The sequence below is a fragment of the Cygnus atratus genome, chromosome 6 (genome assembly GCF_013377495.2).
Source record: "Cygnus atratus isolate AKBS03 ecotype Queensland, Australia chromosome 6, CAtr_DNAZoo_HiC_assembly, whole genome shotgun sequence".
Lineage (NCBI taxonomy): Eukaryota > Metazoa > Chordata > Aves > Anseriformes > Anatidae > Cygnus > Cygnus atratus.
In genome coordinates, this window is record NC_066367.1 from 16,689,618 (window position 1) to 16,716,858 (window position 27,241).

The following is a 27,241-nucleotide window of genomic DNA, read 5'->3' on the forward strand; positions in this document are numbered from 1 at the left end:
AAACCAATTTCTTACAGATGTAGATGTAGGAATGAGTCTAGGTGTTACATTTATATTCCTGTTCATCAGTAACTGAAAATTTCTTAAATTTGATATTTTACATAGCCTGCTGTCATTTTTTTTTCTAGTGCCATAAAGTGTAAATGAATAGTACTGTGAACAGGGAAAAAAATTGATCATCATAGGTTTTTCAAAAGTAACACCTGCTTGACCCCTTATCAGATATGGCTTGCTAGAATAAAGTCAGAGCAGGATCTCTAGCAGCTCAGTAAGCTCTGATGTGGGTCAAAGCAAATACATAATGCAAGGTACCTGGCGTTCCAGCACACTGCCTGTCTATATAAAATGCATATAGAGTAGCAAAATGGATAAAAAGGTTTCTCTTTTTTTTTACCCCCCATCTTTGTAGGAGCTACTTTCCTTGTGTTTTTTTCCCTATTCATAAAGAACAAAACCTACCAACCCCAGTAAAACAAACTCTAAAAATTCAAAAAATGATGGCTATTTAAAGTCTTATAAGCTAATTCAACAATAAAGTACTGTTCTGTATTATATTCTGAAGTTTTTATGCATAAGTATATTGAAAATAATCTTGGTGAGAACAAAGCTTTGAACTTTGAGGATAGACTTGCAGATTTACATTATCCCTGCTAAATCAATAATGGAGGATGGTTTGAATTAAATTCAAAATCTTTTTAAAGGCATTATGCAAGACTGATATTTTTTTAAAACATTCTTTTAATGAAATGGTAACATTGCTAAGATTTTAGTATTGTTATAAATTCCACATCTGATAACAGAAGAAAATGATCTAGATATCCCTGATGTGTGCACAGTAACTGTAGAACTCTGTTGAATTTACACAGTACCCACCATTGTGATAAGAACCACTAAAAACAGTGTTAGTCTGGATGACATACAAATTTCTCTCTATATTAAATCAAAAATTAAACCAAACTGGATTTCTATGAAGACAGCATAATATTTTTCCTTTCCTTTAGGGTTGAAGATATTTGTCTATGTATTGGGAATCAATCCTGTAAAGCATGTAGATGTGAATTCTTTTTAAATCAATAGGACTACTCATGTTAGAAAACATTCTAATCATGAGAAGCACTTTGATTATTCCTATTTATTTATTCACTTTGGAGGAAAAATGAAAAACTTTCCTATTTGGGCCTTCAGCAAGATTCCTTATTCTTTACATATCACAGTCTTGAATTACTGTAAGCCTTCATATGCTGCAGTTATTTGTGCAATATTACAGCTTAGACTGAATGTTCTCCCTGGTAAGAAAAACAAGCAGTGCCAGCTTTCACACTTAGATACATAGGTATGAAAGTTAACACAGAAATTTATTTACTACTGAAACCAAGGATATTTAAATTTCTTGCTTTAGAATACAGCTTCTTTCTTAGATCTAAAAAAAGACTAATAGTCATATAGCTTGAATGTAGATTATACATTTGATAAATGGCCACTATGCTTCAGTGAAGAGTAATTCTATCTATAAACGAGCAACAAACAACTCACAATAATATTTGTGTAAAGTGATTGAAGACATAGCAGAGAAATACTGAACAAAAGAATGGTATATGCTGAAGGGCTGTGAATCCATTTTTCAGTAATAGATTATTTTATTACTATTTATGTACTTAGCTAGGATGACAGAGTGGCATTTCGAGATGACATTGATATCAGACATAAAATAAATCAATTTGATTTGTACTATGAAAATATTCTTATCCAAATATACAGATTAGAATTCTTGTAAGCCTGACTAATAAATAGAAAACCTAAACGTAAATAAATGATGGGGATAGGTTGACAGTAGGGTGCCATATGGTTCTAAACAGGTTGCCATCTTACACATTAAGGATTCAAAATTGCATATAATTAAAGTTAGAATAATGAAAATTAGGAAGGACTATACAAATCTACAGGAATATGAGTTCAGATAAAGGAGAAGCTTGACAAGAATGTCAGTATTAAGTGCAATCTGTCATAGCAGAAAACAATTTTTACTTATCTTAGATTTCTGACAAACTACAGTAGGGTTGGATAGAAAACTAGATGGTCTTTGAGAAAAGATTATATATACATATTGAAAGTAAAACATGGGACAGAAGTAAATTGGCATTTATTTATTCTTCCATAGTGTGGGGATGATTTCCAGTTAGTAAAAGAGAACGCCTTTATAACTGGTATGAGTAAATACATCTTGGACTTATTGCCACAAGGTATTGCAAGCCAAGGGCATTTGAAATAGAGTAGATTTTAAGATGAAAAATTGATGAAAAATATTTCTAATTTTGAAATTAATAACAAAGCTTTGGTACACAAGCAGACCATGTGTTGCTGTGGAGTGAGGAGGGCCTGTCCTTGCTAGGAATGCTGTGTGTGTGCAAGCTTGCTTGTGGACTAGCACCTTGTCCCATGCGCAGTCAGACCTCAGTCAATCCAGCATACAGGATTAGCTTTTGCACCTTCTGGAGTGCTTGTTCAATGCTAGTATCTTCATATAAGGATATAATGTATTCCACATAAATGTATGCATACTTTTAGGTAATAACGCTAGGTGTGTGTTACTTTGTGTGTTATATTTGATGCTTTTGTCTCCAGAATGGTAATGGAGAGAATGTCAGGCATAGAATAGAGGTGCTAATTTGCATGTGCTGACACGCCATTAGCAGAGGCATTAAAGCTCTACAGTATAGCAAAAGGCATTATTTAAAGTCTATATATCTACAATTTTTTAAATTAAGTTTTCTCTTTTAATTGTAGAATTCCAGAAGAACTATGTAACAGCAGTTATAATATTCAATTACTTACTGGCCATGGTTCCCTGTAAAACTACCTGCAACATAAGTGCCAAATGTATACACAATAATGTGTAACTAGTTATTATAAAGTGACATTCAGAACTGAATTATCATGCATAAATATTAATTAAATTTGTTTTAAAAATCATTGATTAGACTGCTGTACAGAGCCCTATTATTTCTACTTGTCAGGTCTGAAAAAAAATTTAATCTTTTTTTTTTTTCCTGGGACAGGTGTTATCTTATCATGCAACTTGTTCAAAGGTAGAAGTGGATAAATTTAAGGTAAGGATTTATGTTTTTGGTTATTTCTGAGAATATAACAGTAAATTAAAGTGCATGCAGATTAAAGTTTTACTTTACAGTAAGCAGAAAAAAATTAGCAATGTTTTATGGAGAATGTATTACATGTTAGGCTGTTATGCAAGGAAGGTAGAAAAAAATCTTTGAAAAAGATGAAAGAGCTGCAGTGATGGGTGCATAGCAGCTTTTCATTTTAGAAACCACAAATGACTAAAATGACGACTATAACCTAGAACTGCTTAAACTAAACTGAGATATTTTTTCAGAAGAATGTTTCTCTCCTATATCTAGGTGTCTTGCTTTCAATTCCTGACAAAAATGAGTGCCAGGTAGTCTTTGTTCATGCTTTACACCATTGACTGTTTTTTTTTCTTTATATAAAAAAAAAAAAAAAAGAACCAGCTTGTCTTATGGGCCATCAACAGAGGGCTCATCCCTAGAGAGGGCAATCTATCCATGGGATGAAATTGCTCCCATCTTCCTCATTGCAGCCTCATTGCAGGGCTCTGGCAGCTGATCTGCCTGCCAAGGTCTCCTGGGGCATCCTGCCTTGAAATCTCTGTTCTTTTCACTGTTTATTATATTGTTATATTTTGTGTAAGCCCTATGTTATATTAGGGTCATCTTGTAGACTTGACTGGCTAGTAAACAATTTCTCCCTTTGGAGGTGTTTGGGGCTAAAGTGTCCCCTTTCCTTTCGGTGATTTATTGTCACATGCCAGTGGACATGTCTGTTATGATTTACCTACGTTCTGGTTCAGTCAGAACAGGAATAAACACCCTTTATAGAAACATCTGAATGAGGGTAATGCCAGTAGTCCTCTACTGGCTTAACTGACATGGGACCTAACAGCAGTTAGTGACTTTGGAGTGACAATACATTTCAGCTGACAGCTTTTCAACATTTTATCTCTAAGCATGCAGGAACTGCACACCAAGAGCTTAGAAATAATTACATATTCTTCCTGCTAGTTCAAGCTGTTTATTTCTGTCTTTGCCGTCTTATTTCTTTATAGCCTTAATAAAGTGGCTTTCCAAAATTTTTATTTGCCCAAAGTCTCAGGAATATTCTGATACAAAGCAAAAAATTGCAAGTATATTTGTACTTGCTCTATCTTTTAGCAATGAATTAATAGTATCGCATTACAGAAAGCCTGCCAAGATTAAAGTTCATTTTTACTTGAAATTTTGTCAATAACTTCCTACTGTTATTGGATGAATTCACAAATTCTTATTATATACCTGGTATGTTTTTAAGAATTAAAGTTCATTACCGTGAGCAAGTTCCATGAAGTAAATAACATTTATTTCAGTTGCTACTAATCCTACTTGAGAATTAATAGAACAACAACAACAAGTAAGAAAATTTGCAGTAAAGCTTTTGGTATTCATTAGCAGGCACACATTTCTCTGGAGGCCAGCGTGGGCAGGTGTCGTGCTGCTGGCCCAGAGGGGCCACCTGCTAGGTCTGCTGCCAGCACCCAGGCAAGTGGGAATGGAAGGTGCACGCTCGTCACCCAGAGAGCTCATTTTAGCAGTGAGGGAGGGGGCTCAGCCCTCCAGGCAGACACAAGCAGTATGGCAGAGATCTGGATTCAGAGCCTGAGCAAATCCCTTAGTCTTTGCAGGTAATAGTCTGGCCCTAGGGAAGGTAATGGGAGGTTTGCCATTGATTTTAGTAAGCCAGGGATGTCTGTCTGTGGTTTCATTTGGCATCTGTAAAATTGCAAAGCGGTGATCTCCATCACACCCTCCACCCATTTACTCGTGGTAGTCAGTCTTTTGCACTGTGTTTTGATAGAACAAAATCTCTTGAAAAAAAAAATATTAAAATTTAAGCTCCTGTCCTCTTTTTATGCCAGTTTAAAATGTATTTTAAGTTTGTACCAACTTTGAGTTGGTGTACAGTATAAAACAGGCCCTTTTTTTCCTGAAAAGTTCAGTTTTTAAGATGGGGAAAGAAGCTAAGTGGAAGCTTAATTGATGGAGTTTCAACAACAGCCAATTGAATCAGGATTATTAATCAGAACTAATTGTGGCATGCCTACCATTATTCCTCTACTGGGGATACGCACTGTACTTCCAGGTTGTAAGAAAGAGGATGTTTTTTGAGATGTATGGAATTAAAATAAGAGTAATGAATACACACAATTTATAGTATTCTACATAGACTTTCCATTGCTAGATTATTTTGCTACCAAATATTTTTCAACCTTGATTTTAAATTTAAATTATGATGGCTTCCTTAAAAAATAAAAATAAATAAAAAAAAATCATCAGATATGCTGCTAAATTCTTCTAAACTGCATAATATTTTTTCTTGCATTTTGCTGCATTACTGTGATAGGTAGATTTCTGATACCATTGCTGTAGATCTAGGAAGAAAAATTATTTTTTTGTGAGTGTTTGCAAGTAAAACAACAAAAATCTACATTGAATGCAAACATTTATTACATATCTGAGGATGACTGTCTGATGTCTGAGCCTGATTTGTCACTACACTTCTCGCTTGCATCTACACAACTGCATTAAACTGGCACTGAATTTTGGCAGGATAAACTAAGGTAATGCACCAATGAATCATACCCATATCAATATTATTTTTTTGGAAAAGTTAGAAATATGTATGATTTTTAAAAACTGGCAACTCAGTCCTCTCTTGTATTTTAAACTTGGAAATGACAGATTTTTTTATTTTATAACGTACTAGTGCTACTGTTTAGCTACAAGCATTTGTAGTATTGGAATAGAAAGATCTAGGACTAGTGAAGTCTGATTGATGCTATCCTATAGCATTGTCCTGCAGTGCCAGGTTTCTTCTCATTGAAATGCAGACTCTCCAAGCCTAAAAATAGCTATCCTTTAGGCAAATATAGAAAGCCAAGCTACATGAGTAAAGAATGCAGAATTGTGTAGGACAGGATATTTATAGCAAGAGTTACTGGCTTCTGAGACAGTAATGAACAAGTCCTGTGACTTAAACAGCAAGCAGTCCCACAAACACACATCACCTTTAAATTTAATGTAGTTTCCAAAGAGAATATGTAAACAATGTCCTATTATGGGTAATATACAAGAAGCTATTTTAAAAAAGCTAACCTAATTGTGCAGCTGTGAATGGTATAAGCCAGATCAATATTTAATGACTATGATGCATTATTTATAGCCCTGTGAGAGATTCCCTTTTTTAGGTCAAACAGCACACAGGAGAGCTACACAACAGAAAATAATGTATCACCTGCTTTACAGAGGCTTCGATTCAAAATGTATCATTAATAACAATCCCTGTATTTCTCAATTGCATAGCCTGAGGTGTGGCTAGTTAAGACTTACCTTTGCATGGGGAGGCTTTTGTATGTCTCTCAAAAATACAGAGATTAACTGAGTAAAGACGAAGAGATGAACCAAAAAGAGAAACCACCTTTAAGACTGCTACTGTATATGACGATGTAAACAGTTGAATACATGAAAAATGACAGATTTAAGTGAATTTGATACCAGGAGTGCACTACATGTATGAGATGAAGTGAATCTGCATTTGTCATACACTGTGTCATTACAAGTTTTACACCCACCATTAAAAGTAGAACAGTGGCAACACAATGAGAAATATAATTTTATGTATTAATTTTATCTCCAGTCTCTGTAAGGAGGGGGAAAGCATTCCTAGACTATATTATTCTCTGTTGTGCCATCATCTTTCAATTTAGAACTATTTTAGTTACTTTTATGTTGTGGTAATTAAATCATTTGTAGTTGTTTATAATAATTGCATTATAGTCTTACTTAGTAATTAAATTTCAGAAGGACAAGTTGCCCTTTGTTTTGGACCACTTATGAACTATTAACAGTGTTTATATATGTATAGCTGGAAGATGAGATTTTTCACACTTGGCTGTGTAGGTGACACTGTTTCAAACTGCCGGGCAGCACGGATTTAACAAGGACCACAGGCATGTAGGCGCGCTGCAAAGTCAGTATGGCAAACAAAACCCAGCCATGCATACGGTGAAGCACATACGGTTCTTTGAGCCCCAAACCTCTCTGTAAGTGCATGAAGTTATTCACACATTTAAGTAGTTTTAAGGTTGTCACTAAGACCAGTCACACAGACTCTTTGACTCCTCTTTGCTGTCACAGGAGGGACTGTGCTGACACCAAGCTGTTCCCCAGTGTTATTCCAGCAGTTCAGGTTTCCCTGAGCATAGTGGCAATGGGGAAAATAAGGGGAAATCTAGAGGGCAAACAAGGCTGAAGTGTTAATATCAAGCTGTGTCCCCCTTCCCTTTTGAGAAACACTCCTGCACAAGATGTAAAGCACAGCTTATTTTTCTCTGCTTTTCCGCATGCACTGCCTACGTAAGACAAGACCTACAGCATCGTGTTGAGAGCTTCATAATTCATGAAACTGAGATCCTTATTGTATTACATGATTTCATACCCTTCTGCATGTGCTTATGTCTTCAGTTGTCATGGAAACAAGAAGTCAGAAATGCATTGCATATACTGAAAATGATTACAAATAAAAAATAATGATTAAAAATAGTATACTGCTATTTTATACTAGTTTCTGAAATGTGAGGCTCTCATCTGGTGACATCAGGCTAATGCTCTCTAGTTCAAAGATATGTAAAACTGGAAAATTGTTTTAAATTTCACTGAAGAGAAGGAATGGCAAGGCATGGTGAAGAGGAGTAAAAGACTGCTCATGATCTTTTCTCATACAGTGTATTTAGGTTTGAGAGCATCTAATGAAATTATCTGGGGTACAGATTTTAATCTGACCAAAGACCTCCCTTCTGTAAATGTTTAGTTAACTATGTGACCTATCACTGTAGATCTTAATAAGTGTAAAAAATAAATAAAAAATAACAGAAGCAAAAGGCAAATGAGGACTGTTGCACAGAGACAGTTGCCTCTGGCTTAGGCGATCTCTGATGTGCAGCTCGCCAAAGCTGGGAGGAGTGCACATGTCCATCACTCTCAGAATTAAGGTACAGGGCTTAGAAAGAACCTTTGGTCTGATGAAATACAGCCAGCCTTACGTTATTAACTAGTGCCTTCCAACAGTGTTGTTTGGAGAGGGAAAAAAAAACCTATATTCTTTGCATCACTTTGTCACCCAGAAAAGAGACTACGCCCTTTATGCTTAAGTTGCAGAAGAATGCTCTCTGACTTCTTTGTTACTGTCATAAATCTCAGAAATTGCAGATACAGAGTCTGATGAAAACCCCTTAGTTTGCTGAATTGTTTGTTTTAGTAAGAGCTCTTTCCCTTCCTTTCTCAACCACCTGCTTCTGGAAGTATTTCCCAATCGCCCTACAAAGCTGTTCTTCAGCTCTTTTCTGCAGTCCTGGGACCTGGGACTATCAGGTGCGTTTCTTCCAATGCAACAGTCCCTCTCCCAGCGTGAAACCTGATCCAGTGTGATAGGATTTACTGAGAATAAGGCATATGAAAAAACACTAAGACAGTTTATTGAGGGAAACTAATCTATTTTTGCTTCAATTTGTTCCATGAGGTATTATATCAGAAATAAGGAAAGTGGGATGACTTCACTGTGTCAGAGGCTTGAGAGGCACCTGCTTATGAACTACTGTTAGAGCAGTACTATCATACATCAGTGCCTACCCTAATGTTAGGGATGCTTGATAGAAAACAGTGGAATTTCTGAATTTGCTTTCTGAATTTTAAACATTCGGCTTTATTGAATTTAATTTTATAGTAGCATTGTAGTTGATCAAGATGAGATCAAATTGTTGCAAAAGGTCACTGGACAGATTTTCTTTTTTTTTCATGACCACCTTCTTATTTTTTGGTAAAAACATGGAGCTTTAGGGTAGAAGGTTCCCTTCCCTCCAGAGCAAGTGAAGTATGTGTTTTCCAGGACATTGTGGAGGGAGGGTTTGCAAGGAATAATTCAACCTGGTGAAGCTTGAGTACTGAGCTGCTCTCCAGAGGGGCTTAGACCTCTTTATCAGCTACAAAGCAGGTTAAGTGAGGTTATAGCAGTCATGAGGAGCACATCCACCACCCCCTGCCCACCTCTGAAAACTTGCAGCCTAATTGGATAGGCTCCTTGCTCTCACACTGTTGTATCAGTGGTGTGCAGCAAGGTGCTTCTTCATGTAGTGCTTTCCCAAATACAAAGAGGGGGATAGATACAAAAACATTCCTGTTAGATATTTCAGCATTTCTTTTTTATGATTACAAAGGACTGTTATGTTTCTGTTATAAGCCTGCATAAAACCAGTTTATTTTGAAGAGTAGGAGATAAGTAAATCCTGGTTTTGAAAATTTTTCTCTTGAGGAAAAATCATATTATGAGAGTTGAGGAAAAAGTGAGAAACCTGTGGCCTGGAAGCTAGATAAAGCCCACAATTTGATCATATACCTATGCCCAGACTTTTTTTTTTTTTTCCTGTTAGTTTGAGTTAGCACGGGTCATTAAATAAACTTGGGAAGGAATGGTCTTCCTTCAACAAGGAAGAAGTTTCAGTCTACAGATTAAGTCAGGGTAAGGGAATCATGCAGATGTTAACAAGAAACTTTCTGTGGTAATATGTTTTACATATGCAAAGGAAAAATGTATTTATTTGTAAGTGTCTACTATACAGAATAATCTCTGCACATATTTGCACCGTATGTTAAAAAAGGGGGGTTAAGGGGTTAGGATTGAAAATGTGAAAAATCAATATTGATATTCTGACTGCAGAGTAAGGACATGGTAACTAGAAATATTAAGTAATGAGTACATCTAAGATCAATTTCTTCGTAGTTATACTACAGCTTAATTACTCCTGTTAAAGACCTTGACAAGTAATAAACTTCTATTACTGAAAATAACAGAAAATTAAAAGTACTTTCATGGTCAGAATGGGTCCTTATACTACTTCATTTTTTTTTTTTTTAAAAAAAGCCTTCTGAAAAGCTGAAATATATTTCAATTGGTTTAGATTATAATAGAATTCTAGGAATTTCTGCCGTATTTCATTATTATTTTACAGTACTAAAGTATTTGAAGCAGTTTAAAATATTGCTGACTGCCTTAGATAGTGGCTGCTTTTCAGTTTCTTAGTAATTACACATACTAGTACAGTGATACTTCAACAACAGAAATTTTCATCAGAGGAGTGAGCAATAAACTTGGTTATTAATTTGCCCGTACTAAAAAAAGTGTGCTACTACTTTGCTGCTCTCAACTAGTATATTTGTTATTGAAATGAGAAGTTTCTTATTTGTTGCATATATTTTCCTATCCAAAACCACGGTTGGTCCAGGACTTGAGAATGCTTAGATAGGCAAATTAGAAATAGCAGTTGTTGGGGACATAGCATTGTTCCAACTGAAGGTGAAATGATTAATTCTCGAACAGACCTGTTGTCTGTCCTTCAATCTGATCGGCCATCATACCCTACAAGATTCTCTTGTCAAGTGGAAAGCACTGAGGAATAAATACAGTTCAACATTGCTACAGTGTTTAGCCAACAACCATGCAAAAAGCAATAAGGCTAGAATACATTTAAAGTGTCGTGCAAGGCTGAGGAATATCTGAAGAATTGTTTTTAAAAAATCAACACTTGTGAAATGATAAAGTAGTATGCTTTGGTCCATGACAGATTTGGGAATTTATATTTGGAAAGATTTCCAATCAGGAAGAAAAATCTATCTAGAAAAGACTCGTGCACTTAAATTGCACCAGAATAATTAAAAACTGGGATACTTCATTGAAAGATGCTACTTTAGCAGGTCTTCACTGTGGGTTTGTAATGGTTCTTTCACTGTCTACAAGGGGTGAGTTATTCCCACACAGTTAATATACATCCCTGTGGAGGAAAGAATTCTTCAAAGAAATGCAGAAAAAAAAAGTATAAAATTTCAATAATATTTTTGAATAATAATTTCATTTAACTGAGCTTAGATTCTTTTTGTAGCTTAGATTCCTTTTTGAAGTTATAGCTGGGAATTTTCTGATTAAAAAATCAAGTTGTTTTTCACCAAGCTTTATTTGGATAGAAATTTAATGCTTTGCATTAATATTATCAAAATTGATTTTAAAATGAAACAAGTTCCCTAATAGCAATACTGATTTTTGAAACCAGGATGGAATCATTCATTTTCCCCCCAGCATGTACCCTACAAAAAGACAGAACGCTTTTCTTTATTTCTGCCTGGATACTGTGTTCTGGCTGCAAACAGCTGTTTGTCATAAATTTTTGCTGGTATTGATTTTAAATTATTAATGGTAACATTTCTGTAGGCATTTAAAAAAATATTTTACAAAAGGAAAAATAAATGTCCTTCAAAGAAAGAAGGCAGCGCCCTTAAAAGGCCTTTTACATTGCCAACTGGTTCACATTTAGAGCTAGAATCTTTTTGTAATTAAAGCCCTAGAAAGTGAGGGATGAGAGAGAGCTGAGAAACGTTTTTCTGAGATGAGTCTGTTTGGCCACTGGGTGCCATCCTTGCTCCACTTTAAGTCTGAGCATTTAGTGTTTTTGTTAGGCTGTAAAATCCTGGAAAAGGTAATACCAATGCAATTTCACACCATCGTAACGTTTGTGTGTGTGCATGTAGTGGAATATGTTAGCAGCACGGACAGCGTGTCCTTCTTGAATGAGTCACGGAGAGAATTGGGAGAAATATCCTGACAGGTTCAGCCATGTTATGTCCACAGCAATATCCAGCAATTTTTTTTATTTTTTTTTTGCCATCCTCCATCAGCTCGTATAGAGCACGGCAGTGCTGGAAGACCTGATCCTGCACACAAGCATGTGAGCAGCTGTGTTCTGTGCAGTATTAATTTAGGCTCTGGGACTGTTTGAAAAGAAAAAATGCATGGATGCACAGTTGTTTCCTAAATAGGTTCATATTTGGGGTGTGTGGGTCTGTGTCATCCAAGCAAAACTATATCTAGCATATATTGTGTTTAAAAAAAAAAAAAACTTTTGTTCATTATTTATTCTATTGCTTCATTATCTCTGGGGGATTTCTGAATTGTTTTAGTCTCAAAAATCTCTTGTTATAGTCTGGGCAAAATCCCAGACTGTGTACATGTATTTTCTACCAGAGAAGTTATGACAGTAGTTCTGCATTTTTATTTTTTTAAATTAAAAGTGTAAACACTTAAAATGTGTGAGAAATAAGATCTAGCACTTCTTTTTTGCTCCAACTGTATGGAAAATGCACAGATTGTACCCCAGGCAAAAACAGAAAGCTGAATATTTTATGAGGCCATTTCTGTGAAGTGTTCCGTCATCCTTTGCATTGCAACAAGCTATGCCCAGGGCTGAATGTGCACAAAAGAGCTGAGAACATCAGATATCAGTGTTTTCCAGCACCTTTGTGATCCCCCTGCACGTACTGCATTCTGTTTGGAGTACTTAAACTTAGTATAACAAACCCTGCTTTCTGTGCTGCTGTGCAGTAGTGTGTTTTATCCCAGGCATACAACAAGCTCAAGGGCATACACGGGGGGCAAAAAAAAAGGCTATTTCTATTTTAGAAATTATGCATATATATTATTTCATATACACTACCATTAGACTGATTGCAAGTATCTGCTCATGTGTCTGCACTTCACCTGTGGTGGTGCTGATAAGAAAAGTCTGTAAGTGGCATAACCAACGCAGTACTGCGGCAGGACCTGGTCTGTGGGTAGCGCCTGTCCCAGGGATGCGTGGCACTTACCTGGAGGAGACCCTGGTGACTACCTCCTGGTGTGGCCCAGCAAAGCAGCCTTGGTAGGGATCCGTATCCAGCTCCTTGCCCGGCCCATTTCTCACTTGTCTGCTCATTAACTGCATCTCTGAGTCGGTGGTAGCTCAGGTGTTGGTGCAGCTTTGTACCAGGCATGGACAATCCTCAGTGTCCCTGAAAGAGTCATACAGACAGACCTTGTCACTGAGATTCACACCTCCACATCTCTGCACCTGATACGGCCTTTCCACAGCACCCCCTAAGCATACAATGAGAGGATATATTCAAAACATTTGACAGACCAAAGGTATCTAGGTGAAAAGGAGCAATAATATCAGTCAGATATCATAGTATTGTGATAGGGGCCAGTTAATGTGTATTTGTAAGATCTTCATTAAGAATTCTATCAACAACGTAAAAGAAGTATTTAAAGCTGTGTTGCAGCTTTCTACCTCAAAATAGCAATAGATGAATGGCAACTTTTGTTTAAAGCAAATTTATAAAGCTAGTAAGATCTAGGTAGTAAGTAAAGACCTGAAAAAATACAAGATTTAAGTGTCTGTTTATTTTTGTTGAAAGAGCAGGATGCGTACATTTTGTATTTTCTCAGCAACAATGTTGTGATGAGGCTGTGGGCTGTGTGTGAAGCAGAGCTTCCTGCTGCTCTGCAGGTTGGGGGCCTGGACTTGCTCTGCTGGTGGGCTCCATGGGGCCGAAGGGTGCTGTGGAGAATGTACCTTGGTTCCAGTGAGGGAAATTGGGCTAATCCTCCTGGCTTGTTAAAGCTGTAGCAAGATGAAACTGGTTTGGGGTTGGGTGTTTGTTTTTTTTGGAGGATGCTGTGTTGAGCTCTCCTGAGGGTGCCTGGGGAGTGATTTATAGATCCAGAATAGGAAAGGTGGATTTATTTTTTTTAAACCTGATGAGAACTAAGGAGAAAAAGATAAAGATGAGACATTTAAAGACAATCACTGTAAGGTTCTCTATAGCTTTTCTGTAAATGTATGTTGAAAGTTTGAAGGCATTTTCAGCATTACTTACTGTCTGCCTAGCACTAGTCTGCTATAGCTGTCACTCTAGCAGATTTGAAATAGGAATTTCTCCCCAGCTGAGTAGCAGCCCACTCACACTTGCTTACCACCAGTCACCAGTTCTGCCAGTCTGATTTGTCACAGGTGCTTAACAAGAAAACCTCAGTGGCCAGCAGGAATGCCATCCAGTGCCACTGCTGAGTGCTCTGGCAGCACTGCCGTGGCCCATGAGCAGTGCTCCTGTGGATTGTGACAAAGTGCTGGGGTGTTTTGTGCTGCCTGAGTAGGCTGGGACAGAAGAACTAGTGTAATACCAGTTCACACGCTATTGTGGCACTGATGGTTTTGTTTGTTTTATTGTTTTGTTTTCTTGTGGTGTTTTTTTTTACTCTCTTCTTGGCAATGCCTTTGCTTCTCCCTTGTGTCTTCACACTGTACGTGTTCTGCTGGGAATTGCAGGGCACAAATTGGGCTGTTTGCCACCAAAAAAAAATGGTTCCTCCCTGCTTCTTCACATCTTCTGTGAAGAGAACCCTGACCCTGTTCCTTCCACCCTTAATCAGGCCTTTTCCTCTTCTGAGTCTTCAAGGAAACAAACAGAGCCTTCCTTCCCATTCCTAGGTCGTCTTGTGGAGGAGAAGGCTGTCTTGTATCCCTCCGCACTCACCCTCCCAAATTTATAGGCACAAGGGGATCAGTGCTCATTACCCATTCTGCTCTTCATGGAGCAACAAAGCTGACTCTGCCTACCAAAACCAAGTAGGGCTGTTGTGGGAAATGGCAGCCTTGCATGCCTGACACTTATTTTGTATCACAGAGAAATATTTGCCCTAGGTTTGGTGCTAGTGTTTGTTAAAAATTCTGGGACGGAGCCTGAATAGACCCTTTTGTATGAGCTTCTCATCTGCACCAATGGTCATAAAAAGTCGACAGTTGCTAGCCTGTAGTATGTGACACACTGGCTATTTTCTAATCACCATACGCCAAAAGGACGTGAACACTCCCCTGTGCGCCTCGGGAGATCATTGTGTGCAATGTGTATGCCCTGTAAAACTCCAGTCCTGGGCTGCTGTGGTTATGTACTTTGGCCTTAAGAATAATAGATACTCAGACCATTAATTGCTTTTATTTTGTGTGTCTGTTCTTTTAAAACAGAATTTTCTTGTTGCTTTTATAGGCTGTCATATATTTTGTTTCTATGTGCTAAGAAACAACTGTAATGCTGTGGATCAATTTTTAGCAACATAAATAATGTATTTTGTATCTTTTCCATTGTAGTTTATATGAAAATTTTAAGTGTAATATTTTTATCTTCATCAAATTCATTATTCCTTTTGATGGGTCCCAATTTGAGAAAGAAGCATGTTCAGGATTAATTGATCAGAAATACACTTCCAGCTTTTCAGCTATAGTTCTGGGCTTACATTTGGAAATTGCATGTGAAATGCTGTGATGACATATCTTCCCTTGTCCTTTTAAAAATAAAAGTATAAAAATACATTCTTTTCTCAGGTACATGTAGCTTTATACCAAAAAGTAAATACCATATTTTTGTCCTGAGCCCACAGTGAAGTAGATATATTTGATTTGACCATTTGCCAAACATAACTTTTTGAAACAAGACCAAATGCAGCTTGCTTTCTTCTACAATTTGTCTAAATTGCATCCTGCACTGCTAGTTTGCTCATTGAGGACGTAGCAGTACACAGTAGTATACACTGCATGCACATGCTCGATTTGCAGGTTTCAAAGCTGAATGCAAGAGCAGCATTATTCTCAGTTTACAGATGTGGAATTCTTGACGTTAAACAATGACCTTTTCCAGTAAAGGGCTCAGACACTCACTGTGGGACTTGGGGCAGAATTTGGTCATTTGCTTTTGCGATTGCAATCCGCTGCTTATCTGCTGGATTACTCTGGAAGAGCTCAACATTCATAAGCCCTGTTCTAGGGACTGATGATATCTTTCACATCTGAACAGTTGTTAGATAAAACATTCATAGTGTCCAACACAGAAACTCGGAGTTTGGTAGATCTGGTGATGCAAAGCAAGTGTGCCAGGTCTCCACATCTCATGCTTTCATCCAACTGCCTTCAGAGGGGGCCAAAGCCCTGCTCCTGTTTCACTCCGGTCTCCAGTTCCAGTTATTTGAGTATCCCCCTGTTCAGGGAATCAAAATTTGGCAAAAGTTGTTGAAGGGCAAATAAAGTATGATTTTTTTGACCCTGTTTGAGAAGGGGTCTGGACTGGCTGGTGTCGAGAGGTCCTCTCCAACCTAATGGCTCTGTGACTCCATGTGATCTCTCTCCAGAAGGCAGCAGTGATAGTCATGTTAAAAGCCCATTAGAATTAAAGTCCACAGAGGAACATACACACACACTTTGAATCTGTTCCACAGCCACTTCCCTTTACTGTAAATATTACAAGCTTTCATTTAAATGCTGCTGTCCTGCTCCTGCTGGGGTTGGTCATTGGAACAGAGGCGCTGACTCAGCGCTCTAAAGGCAGAGAGGCGCCAGCCACAGCCTGCAGTAACAGATGGAGGCCTTTAAAACCCGGGTTGCTCTGGGCATTAAAACATCCCTGAGCTGAAACATTTGATTCTTGCCCTTTGGAGAGAGTAAGAAATGTGTCAGACTGGAACATAACAGACTTTGGTCTTCCATGACTGGGAATATGTGCGGAATTTGTCCACTACTGCTATCAACTGACTATAAAAGATACGTTGTAAAAAATGTCTGCAGATATAAATATAAGCAAGTATTTTTAGAGGCCTTTATACATGAAAAGAACCCTTTACAAATCAAAATCTATGCCATCAGAAGTTACTGGCTCTAGTATGGTTTGGTAGATGATAAAGATGAAGGCATCACATTTAAACATCTGCTTTGATGATTTCTTTGCAGTTTTTGATGATCAGTCTTTAAGATTTTTTCAGGTCCTGATCTTCTGAGAGCTACAGAAGTACTCAAAGAAGTACTTCTGAGAAGCTACAGAAGTACTTAAAAGGGCCTCAAGTCTGACTTCATCTCAGTATCAAATATGGAATACATAAGATTGCTAGGAATATATTGTTACAAGTATTAGTTCAAAATCATTTAGCCTTCCCTGCAAATTATATTTTGTCTTGTGTTCTCAGTACCAAACGGGATCAAAAGCTGCGTTTCCATATTTTATATATAATGCCGAATGGAATTATTACAACCAGATCCTTCAGCTGTAGGTATCTTCTGTGTAAGAAACTTCTTAAGCTGCCTATCAGTGTGTGATGACCGGTGGGAAATATGGATGGAATAAAAGAAATTTGGCAAGATGGGAGAGAATGTAATCACCACCAAATTGCCCTCTTTCCACTACTAAGCCAGAATGGTCTCATAATCAAATTCTGCTACAGGAGATTGCTAATTGTCCAAATTGCTATTTCATATTTGTTCCTGGAGTGATACAATTGTCCCCCTACATGAAGAGTTATCTCCCTCTGAGCATTTTTTGCACTGGTAACGTGGACTGGCCTGCTGGTCTCTGCTGAAGGTAAATCTGAGTAGCTAGAATAAGAAGAGTTTAGCTCGGTATAGCTTTCACATGCTGAAAACTAGACTTCAGTCTCACACAGGGTATGTTTGGTTTGTAAAACTTTGTGGATCGTTAGGGAAACCCATAAAGTTCCTTTCCTATTTGGAAAGACTGGTAATGTTTCCAGATCCTAAAATGGAAAGACACCTATCACACGCTTATGGCAGCTATCAGGCTATTCAGGAACTTTGCCGCCTTTCCATTTACCCATTTCAAGGGATTGTTCTTGTACTATTTATAACTATAAATTGATTTAAAGTTAATTTGTTTTTCTCAGTGGCATTAATGAGTGTAAGAGGTCATTTAATGACATGTTTTGCATACACTTTCCCAACGTCTATATTGGCCATTATGAAGGTGTTAGGGTAGTATATGGCAGAAATTGAAAGTAGGATTAAAAGGAAAGCAATTTGTAGTAACGTTAACCAAGCTGAATGTAAAACCTATATCTCATTCAGGAAACGTGCTCAAAACAGCAGCAGAAGTCTCTCCTTTTGCTTGTGTTGATTGATTGGTGTTCCTCATGAGCGCCTCATTCAGCCCTTACAGGGAGAACCTTGTAAAATTCTCTGCGTGCGTGTATTACACTGCGCTTTTCTGACGTGTATATATACATGTACACATACTGTCCACAAGAATGAAAGAGTATGAATGAATACTTTATTCTTGTCTAGTTCTATGCTACCGATATAAAGAAAACATTTTATACCACATACATTTTATATGTGCTTCTAAAACTGTGAAACGCTTGTTCTCAGCAGCACTAAGGTGTAAGCATCAAATAGTAGGTTTTATATGAAGTATTTCAATTTTTAGTGTTTCCATAAAATTTTTGACTCCTTGGTTTTCTAAAGTTCTCCTTTTTAAGTTCTACTCATCCACAGCAGCCCAGAGGCTTACTAATACAGAACCAGAACCACAAGTTTTCTATTCCATAGGCTCTCTTTGATAGTGGCCAGAATTGGGATTCTATAGTTGATAGAGTTGCTCTATGCATTTGGAAGTATGATGGTCATTAATGACATTCAGCTCTTTGGTGACTGCTGATGTAGGTTTGGTTAAGGTTCAACCAGTCACTTGTCTCCTAGCTGTTCACATGTGCCAAGCAGGCTGTGAAGCAATTTACACGATAGTGAAGAGCAATGAGGAAAGGAAAATCTGCCTCCTCTCTGAACTGACTACAAAGGCACTATTCCCCCCTCCTGTACCCATCCCACCCCCAGCCCGTGCACATGTGAGTATGGGGCAGACACAGACCTTGTCCCCGTGCACTCTTCCAGGGGCATGGCGCCCTTTCTCAAGTTGACTACAAGTGGTGAGAGTTTCCCAGCCTGGGAACAGCCAAGTTTGTACTTACTAGGCAAGACCAGATGCCTTCCGTGGGTTAACCCCAACTTGTGTTCATGGCTCCTTTCAATATGTATTTTTAATTTGATTCCATGGAGTACTGGGATGTGACCAGAGGAGTCACATCCAGCTTTAATTTACTGATTAGCTGATAGGAGAGTCATGTGAATCTTTCTCAAGGATGAAGAGCCTTGAAATTACTTGGTCCGCAGGGTAAAAAGACTTCAATGTATAATGTTCTTAATTGTTTTTAGAAAGAGGAAATTGAACTTCAAAACATTCCAAAGGAAGCAAGCCTTTTAAGTGATCCTAAATCACTGGGGTGCTTTAGAAAATAATTTCACTGTAAGTTGAATTTTAATTGCCTGCCCCTTCCTCTTATTGTCGTGGTACTTTCATCCCTTCTGTTTTCCTGGAAGAGAATGTTGTTATTGCTGTTTATTTTAAGAAATCCACTGGAATTTCTCCTGCAGTGCAGCAAAATGTTAGGGCTGGATATGTTTTAATATTCAGTATTATTAATATTTTTTATATCTTTGTAATTAAAAAAATGAAGTTTTAATGACTGCTCTCCTATAAACCCTGGACTGCTGCATTTCCAACATAAGAAGCACAGGACAGACAATGCCAGGTGCAGCCAGAATATTGCTTCAGCCCCACAACATATCAATTTTTTTTAACATTATTCAAATTAGTCTCAACACTCATAATTCTGTTGTTTCCTTTATTGCTGTTGTAAAGCAAATGGTTCTTTTATACAAATGTTATCTCCTGGCTATTAATTCAGCAGTTATTTTGGATTATGGCACTCCTGTTAAATTTAGGAATGTAAAATCTCATAAATATTTAAAAGTTTCAGACTGACATGGGAAGAAATTGTTTTTGACTTGCTTTGTTAAACTCTTGTTCAGTTTGTAATAGATTTGGAATATATTGTTAATTCTCCACAATCTGAAAAAGGGAAAAACAGTTGTAGCTGAGCAACTGCTTCAGTTGTACTCCCTTGAATTGTAACAGGTTGGTAAACGTATTTGTTTTCATTGAAAAATAGCAAGGGAAATACCCCTTCCCTTTTAAGGGTATAGAAAACATGAAAATGTTAATCAGAGCCCACTTCAGAGTTAATGAAAATGCAGCAATAGGTTTGTAAAGATGGTTTCAGTGAAGCAATTTCAAGCAGGGCTGCTTACAGCCAGGCAGTTCTGTTTCAGCATCTTTGTTCTTTAAACTTCTTTCTAAGAAACAAGTAAAATTGACAAATGCTTTTCTTCCATCAAAGACTTTCTGTATAGAGTACGTTTAAAATGCAGTGAGTGTATCCATAAAATAAATATTTTAAGTGACTGATAAAAAGTCACAATTTTTGTAAGACTGCTGAAGGTCTAGGTGTCAGCATTTGGGCCAGCATTCCTGTTTCACATCTAACAGCATCTTCTTTTTCATTACCTCAGAAGTAAATGTGTAGCTTTGCAGCCAGATCTTAAGGAGTATTAAGGCATAAATTGTGTTGGTGTCATTTAGAACTATTTCAAATATTTCAACAATTATTCAAATAAAATTTAGAAAAAAGTATTGAATTGATTCAACCTGAATCATTAGGCTAGTGGACAAAGTATGTATATGATTAACCAAGATTGCTTCTCTCCTGCATGCTCCTGAGGTTCTTCAGCTGTGTCCTGGAATGACACGTGATGGGTTGTTTTATTTCCCATGCCAATTAACCTCACTGGCATAACACCGTGACTTTTTGTGGTATTGGCATGCAGCACTGGGCACTGAAGTGAAAAGGCAATTTTCTTCTAGTTAGCAGATGGGTCAGTACCACAATGTTAATACTGTTCTATGACAGGTTTGCGCTATCTGCTTGTACATGGTACGGCTGAACCAGCTTAATCTTTGTGTAAAGTAACTATTGAGGTGGTACTTTTCCTTTGCCTAGAAAAAGCTTTTTACTTGTCAGTAACTTGTCATAGTTATGGTGCAGTGTTTCAAAATAAAAGTTCTTAAAAAGGAAGCCATAAGGTCACCATGTAGAAACCCATAACTGTGAAGGTGAACTTAAAACTGCATGAACAGGTATTTTCATATGCCAATGAGTACCTGGATGTGCCATGCCAGCTGAGTCCCTGCAAGTTTAACAAATTCAGCATGGTACAGCCCATGGCCCATGGGCCAGACTCAGCTCCTTTGTGAGATTTTTACCTGACCCATCACCTTCTCGCTGGAGGAGAGCGAGAAGAGATGCTTCTTCAGCAAATGCAGGCTCCTCCACCTGCCCTCTCTGGAGAGATGAGTGGCAAGTCTGAAGGGGCATAAGGAAGGGCAAACAAGCCCTTGAGGGTTGATGGCACCTCCGCCTGGCTCCTGCAGATGCTGCCGCTGGGCCACCCAGAACATGTCTATGTGCACAGCTGTATTCATCAGCCAGTCCTGCACAACCACCTTGTATGATTTTGTGTGCATGAAAAGCCCATTCCTCTATTACAAATGGAACATGAATCTGCTGTCATATGGAAGGAGAAAGATATAAGGCTTTTGCTATAGCTTATTAACTTACTGCATGATCAGAATGTTGAAAATTATTTTTATGTTCCTTTGGAAAGTATTTCTTTCCAAACGTTTCTTGTATTACTGTTTTGGTTCTGTGAATGTGTAGTGAACAGTATAAAGTGAAGGGCACTTGTACGCTTATGAACATAAAGGCATTTGGACGAAGAAATCCTGCAGAGCAGTATTTACTTTGCATTTCTGAATGGTAGTGATTAAAATTCACAGCTGCTGGCTGTCCAGATGCATTTTTCTTTCTTGCATTACACCATTGTAATTTGCATTGGAATATATTGTGTTACTGCAATAGCTGTAAAGTGGACAGCTCTTCCAGTCTAAATGCTGTACGCAGGTTCCAGTTGGGATGGTGAGCATATTTCCTGATTGTATCTGGTTCTTCTCCTTCCCATTGTTCCCCTTCTCTGTTACCTTGCCCTGTTGGTATTTCTCACGTGAAGACTTGTATTGGTTGGCATTCAAATCAAGCAGGGTTGATTTGAATTGGCAGGTCAGAACAGCTGTATGGGTGGTTTCTTGTAAGAGTGACATGGAAAAAAAGGCCCAGGATTTGAATCAGAAGTTTCCCTTTCCCCTTGGCATTTTCAGGCAGCAAACATCCCTCTGGTGTCAGAGCTTGGCATTGATGACATCCATTTTGATGACTTCTCACTTGATGTGGATGCCATGATTACTGCAGCCCTGCGGATGTTCATGGAACTTGGAATGGTTCAGAAATTTAAAATTGACTACGAGGTAACCATCTGCTCTGCGGAGATATCTGCTGCTTCTGTCTTGGCTCTGCTCTGTCCATTTGCACACATTTAGTAGCCTTGGTAAAATTTGTACTTTTCATTTCAGACACTGTGTAGGTGGCTTTTGACGGTTAGGAAGAATTATCGAATGGTTTTATACCACAACTGGAGGCATGCTTTCAACGTGTGCCAGCTAATGTTTGCCATGTTAACTGTAAGTATCCAGCTACAGACACAATCCCGTAGGAGCTTTTATTGCCACGTTGCCTTACCTGTCTAAACATTTTCTAACATTTCTTTTCTAGTTATTAAGATATTCATTCATTTGCAATGGATATGCACGCAGAATTAGGTTATTCAACTTAAGGCAGCACATATTTGGCAAAACCTTATAGTGTTTTAGTGACAGTGATACCATAGGCACATTAAGTGACTGAAAACAGATGGCAGTCTCGGAGTGAGCTTGTTATTATGGATCTTGATCTTACAATAATGTTTTCCTTTTGGAACACTTTGATTTGACATTTATTTTAGACTCTTAAATTGGGACGTACTAAAACATGGAAGATTAGAATCCTAAAAGAAGTATTTATTATGTTGATATTAAATATTTTCTTCTCCAGCTTCATCTAGATAGTCGTGGAAGGTACTGCCTTAAAACATTCTAAGATCATCTTCTAACTTAGTGAATGAACTGAACCTTGTACGTTGGATGCTGTAACACTGCTGCGTTTTATTAACCTTTATCTCCATCGGTAGCCGTAACTTCTCTCAACATATAAGTTAATTCTTTGAAAGTACCAATGTTTCTACTCTCCTTCCTCCTACCCCACAGCAACCTCACCACATGAAATAATGCATATTTGACCTGTTAATTCTTGCAAAAGTATCAGTAAAAAGACTGGTGGTTCTGGATTTTTAAGGTTCTGGTTAATACAGCAAAAGAGAAGCAGCCTGATATTGTGTGATGCAGGACTTTCACTGTGCTTTCAAATTTTTTTGTCATATCTCCAGATAAAAATAAGAATTCAAATTAAATGAAATGTTAATGTAAATCTCTAATATTCATAAGATGCATTGTCAACCATCTTTTCTTATTGAAGATGGTTGACACATAAGCTTATGTTATATAATTAGAAGAATATTTCTCATTTAAATCTTAGAATATTTTAATGAGGAACCAACAAACAGACTCCCCAAAGCAAAGGCTGCACTTGCAAATACAGGAATATTTTCTTTCCCAGGGACAGAGGAACATTTGACAGAACTAGAAATAAAATTCAAATCTTCTGACTTGTTAACGTAGTCTCTGGTGAACAGTGCTAAACTGCTCACATCTTAACAAAGGAGAAACAAGTTTTTCTGTAAACCTGGGAGATGACATTTTGTAGACAATAAAAATACCTCTGGGCTACCACTACCACCTGGCTGGGGAGCTGTGTTTTGAAGACATCCTAATCAGTAGGTGTTACAGAAGTGCCCTTACTGAGGCCAGGGATATGATGTGCTTGTTCCCTAATTTTTAATCACTGAATTTTTACACTCTTGTTGCTGAACAGCCTCTGCATCGAGGCTAGTGTTCATGTGCCATCAGTCTGAGCATTATCGGTTGAGACTGCACAGTCTGTGCTGTTCATACAGCAGCACAGATCACCAGATCAGTCTGTTCCCTGCTGAAATGTTTCTGCTGTGTTAAATGGACATTGGATGGGCCATGGCATGTTACCTGTGCGTGTGGGGCACAGCTGTTTCTGGTGTGGATTCCAAGCTATCCTCCTCGGTTTGGCACGGTCTCTGTGGCACAGCTGCATACCCTGGTCAAGAGTAAAAACAGAGCATGAAGTCCCCTAGCAGGTAAATGTGCTAGGTCTGTTTTGCTAGCTAAAGCTACAGGGGCTAATTTCTGTGAGCATTTACAAACGTGTAACAAGTTGTTATACACCGTGAGACAAAGCAAACAGAGATCTTAAATAAGAGAGAAAATTCACCCCTTTTGGGGGGAGTGAGGTTGTTCAGCAGAGAAGAATTAAAGTTGTTTCTGTTTTCCAGCAGACACTTTCTGTTGACTTTAAGCAAAATCTCATGGTGACATGGGGGCATTCGTAGTTTTTGAAGCGCTATAAACTTGACATGCGCTTTTTTTTTTTTTTTTTTTGTAATTTATCTAAAGATGAAAAGCTTTTCATTCTGAGCAATAAGTGGGAAGTCAGCAACGCCATTTGAATGGGAATAGCATTAATTTCTGTTGAATACTCCTGGAGATTCGAGGAAGCCACGTCTCCCATCTTCACAAACCTCCTCTGTGAGGAGAAGCGTCCTCTAGATGGAGCTCCGAGGCCAGGTTTGCGGCCGGTTGTTGTTTTGGGTGGGAAAAGCTCTTCCCTACCAGGCACTTCCATCTCAGCTGGAAGTGACTAAATCGGCAGCCAGCAGGGAGGAGGAAGATTTCGGTTTCTTGAACAGCCAGCAGTAGGCCTGCGAGGCTGAAATCTGAATCTACTCTGTGGTTCTCAAAGCAGAATCGCAGGATGCTTTTAGCAATCAGCATGGGGATATAAATATCTGTGGGAGGTAATCTAGGATTTTCAGGCCAAACTCCTTTCATTATCCACACTTCTGGTGAATTGAACAAGCGATTGCAAGTGAGTAGCTGGGCACATACACTAGGCATTTGACTTTCCAAGTTCCACCCTGCTTTGCTGCTGCTCTGATAGAGATCTATCTAGTGTGGATCTAGTGTGACAGATCTAGAGATCTGTCTGCTCTGATAGAGGTCTGTCCAGTGTGGGACCCACCTCGGCTGCTCTTGCTTCCAGAGATAGGAAGACTGATCTTGTGAAAAAAGACATGAAAGTGATAGCCAAAAGACATAATAGCACAGGGCTTGCTCATACTGCATTTGCCTTGTTAGGCAACATCCTAGTTAACATGCCTTGGTGTTTTATCTGTAAAAAGGGAAAATTCTCTGCCTTGCAGAGGGGCTTTGGTGATCAGAAAGGTGCTGATTTGTGTAGGATACTTAGTTTTGCAATGTGTATATGAATGTATGTCTATGTGCAAGACTCTTTCCTACAGTTATTGTAGCCTATTCCTGACTTCTCTATGAAAGTCAGCAATATTAGCTGTACCACAAATATAAATAAACAGGTCTATTTTAGGGAGTTTTCAAGAAGGTCTTACCATAGCATAGTAATTTCTAAACTGTAACGTGGTAGCCTGACCACATTCCCACTGAAAGCAGGAGCAAAATTCAGCTGGGCAGAACAAGCCAACCATCAGAAATCCAGCAAAGCTTAAACCAGTTGTTTCACTCCCATGTCAGCCTTTGGTGTGTCTACTGTATATTCCTGTATGTCTAAATATACATGTTCTGTCTCTCCAGTTAGACACTGGAGAAATATAAGCCCAGTCCTATGAGTCATACTCTTGTACAAGTATTCTGAAGACACGCACTGAAGCAAGGCTGCTCCTGCGAGGTAGGAACATCACACGAGACTAAACCACAGGATCAAGCCCAGCCTTCATTATCAATGCCTTTGCCTAACCCAGTTCATATTGATACTTACTTTTTCATTTTTACTTTTTGAAGTAAGTAATACAAAATTAAAATCCCATCTGGTGTGCTAATAACGAAACATATAAATGTGGAGCAAGGTATAATGAATGCAATTCATTTCCTCACATGAAAGAATGACCTCCATAACTCACTGGAGACTCTGCCACTCATGAGTTATGGGTCATTCCTTTTCTGGTGAAAATAAATTTTACTGCACCATCATCTATAGCTATGTATTTTTTCTCTCTGTGTAAATTCAAAAAATGGGGAAATGTAATCCTTTGGTCTGAATATAATGCAAGAAAGCAAATATCCTCTTATCATAACATTGTTTTATTTTAAATGATCTTATTAAGTGAAATATGCTGTATTTCTCCCATACATTCAATGACAAGATTTTTGATTAAATGTTGAATTTATTTTTGAGATATTGCTACTGTTAATAAATTCCTTAATCAGTTTTCCTGCATTTATAATGCAGGTTGAATCCTGAAGTTTAATCAAAGCTTCTGTTATGCTAAAGGCTATTTATTGCACCATCAATTTTCTATTATGAAACATCTATTTTAAGTTGCTTTAACACAGTTTTTGAACGTTTTTTCTAGATTGAAACTTGACACATGGTATGTTGTCAGTTACAAGCTTATTTTTATTTTTCTAAATAGACCTTGCTTATTCTTTGTTATATAAGAGCAATATTTAAAAAGTAAAAAGAGAAAACACTATTTTTTAAATTATTTTCTCTGCCTGGGTAGCTGCTACAGAAATTTTAAAAAGCAATGCTGCTAGGAAGCAGGAGAAGCCCTTTCATAAATATTCAAGTTAATCTGAACACCAGTGGACACTTCCTGAATGGAATCTTTTTTCCTCACATTTGATCTTTTCGATATATAAACTTTGATGCGCAGTTATAAAGCTTTTGTAGCGAGTCCTGCACTTCTTCAGTTCACATTAAAATGTTTTCCTGAGCACTCAGGGAAAGTTGGTTCTCTGTACTGCCTAAGAATTAACTGCAACTGCCTTTCAGACTATGAAAACAGAGAATATTGGGGTTTGGATAAGCATTTATTTAAGTAGAATTTATAGTCTTCAGGGTGAATAGCAGAGTTTTCACATGGTATTGCAGTAATGACTGGCATCTAGGCAGTGTGTTCCTACAGAAGTGTAAGGACACCAAATGCCACAGTTATTCATTGTCTTTGTATCGCTTAACACTCTTCTTGCCAGTGGGTGAAAATATTCCCCACTCAGAATCAGTGGAATTAAGGATTTCTTATGTGGTGTTAGTGTTCAGCCTAGCTTTGATCTTCCAATGTAAATGTATTTTATATTTCTTTATTTAATCTCTCTCATGCTAACTAAAATATGTGGCTAGTCAGAGTGTAGTTGGAGCCTGGCACTATGGAAAGACAAGTGTTAATTGTTTTCCAGCTCAGTCAGTCCTTTTCACAGGCAATGTGCCCTTGTGCTTCTGAAGAGCTGAAGTACCAGGTTGTTTCTGCTGAGGGTAAGGTGCAAGGCACCAGACAAGGGGTGTCCCACGCAGCCTCCAGTACCTCCTCGAACAGGACCTGTTCAGGATGCCTGAGGTTAGCAACAGCAGCAGTGTT

At 38.0% G+C, this 27,241-nt stretch overlaps 1 protein-coding gene across 1 annotated transcript in view; it reads left to right on the plus strand.

The window, feature by feature from the left end:
• The window catches only part of PDE11A (phosphodiesterase 11A), a 129,394-nt gene that overhangs the window by 71,061 nt on the left and 31,092 nt on the right, over positions 1-27,241 (plus strand). Inside the window, exons 11-13 of the mRNA XM_050711656.1 lie at positions 3,057-3,107; positions 21,930-22,076; positions 22,182-22,289. Of these exons, the coding sequence (XP_050567613.1) occupies positions 3,057-3,107; positions 21,930-22,076; positions 22,182-22,289 (306 nt within the window). The remainder of the gene's footprint in view (positions 1-3,056; positions 3,108-21,929; positions 22,077-22,181; positions 22,290-27,241) is intronic.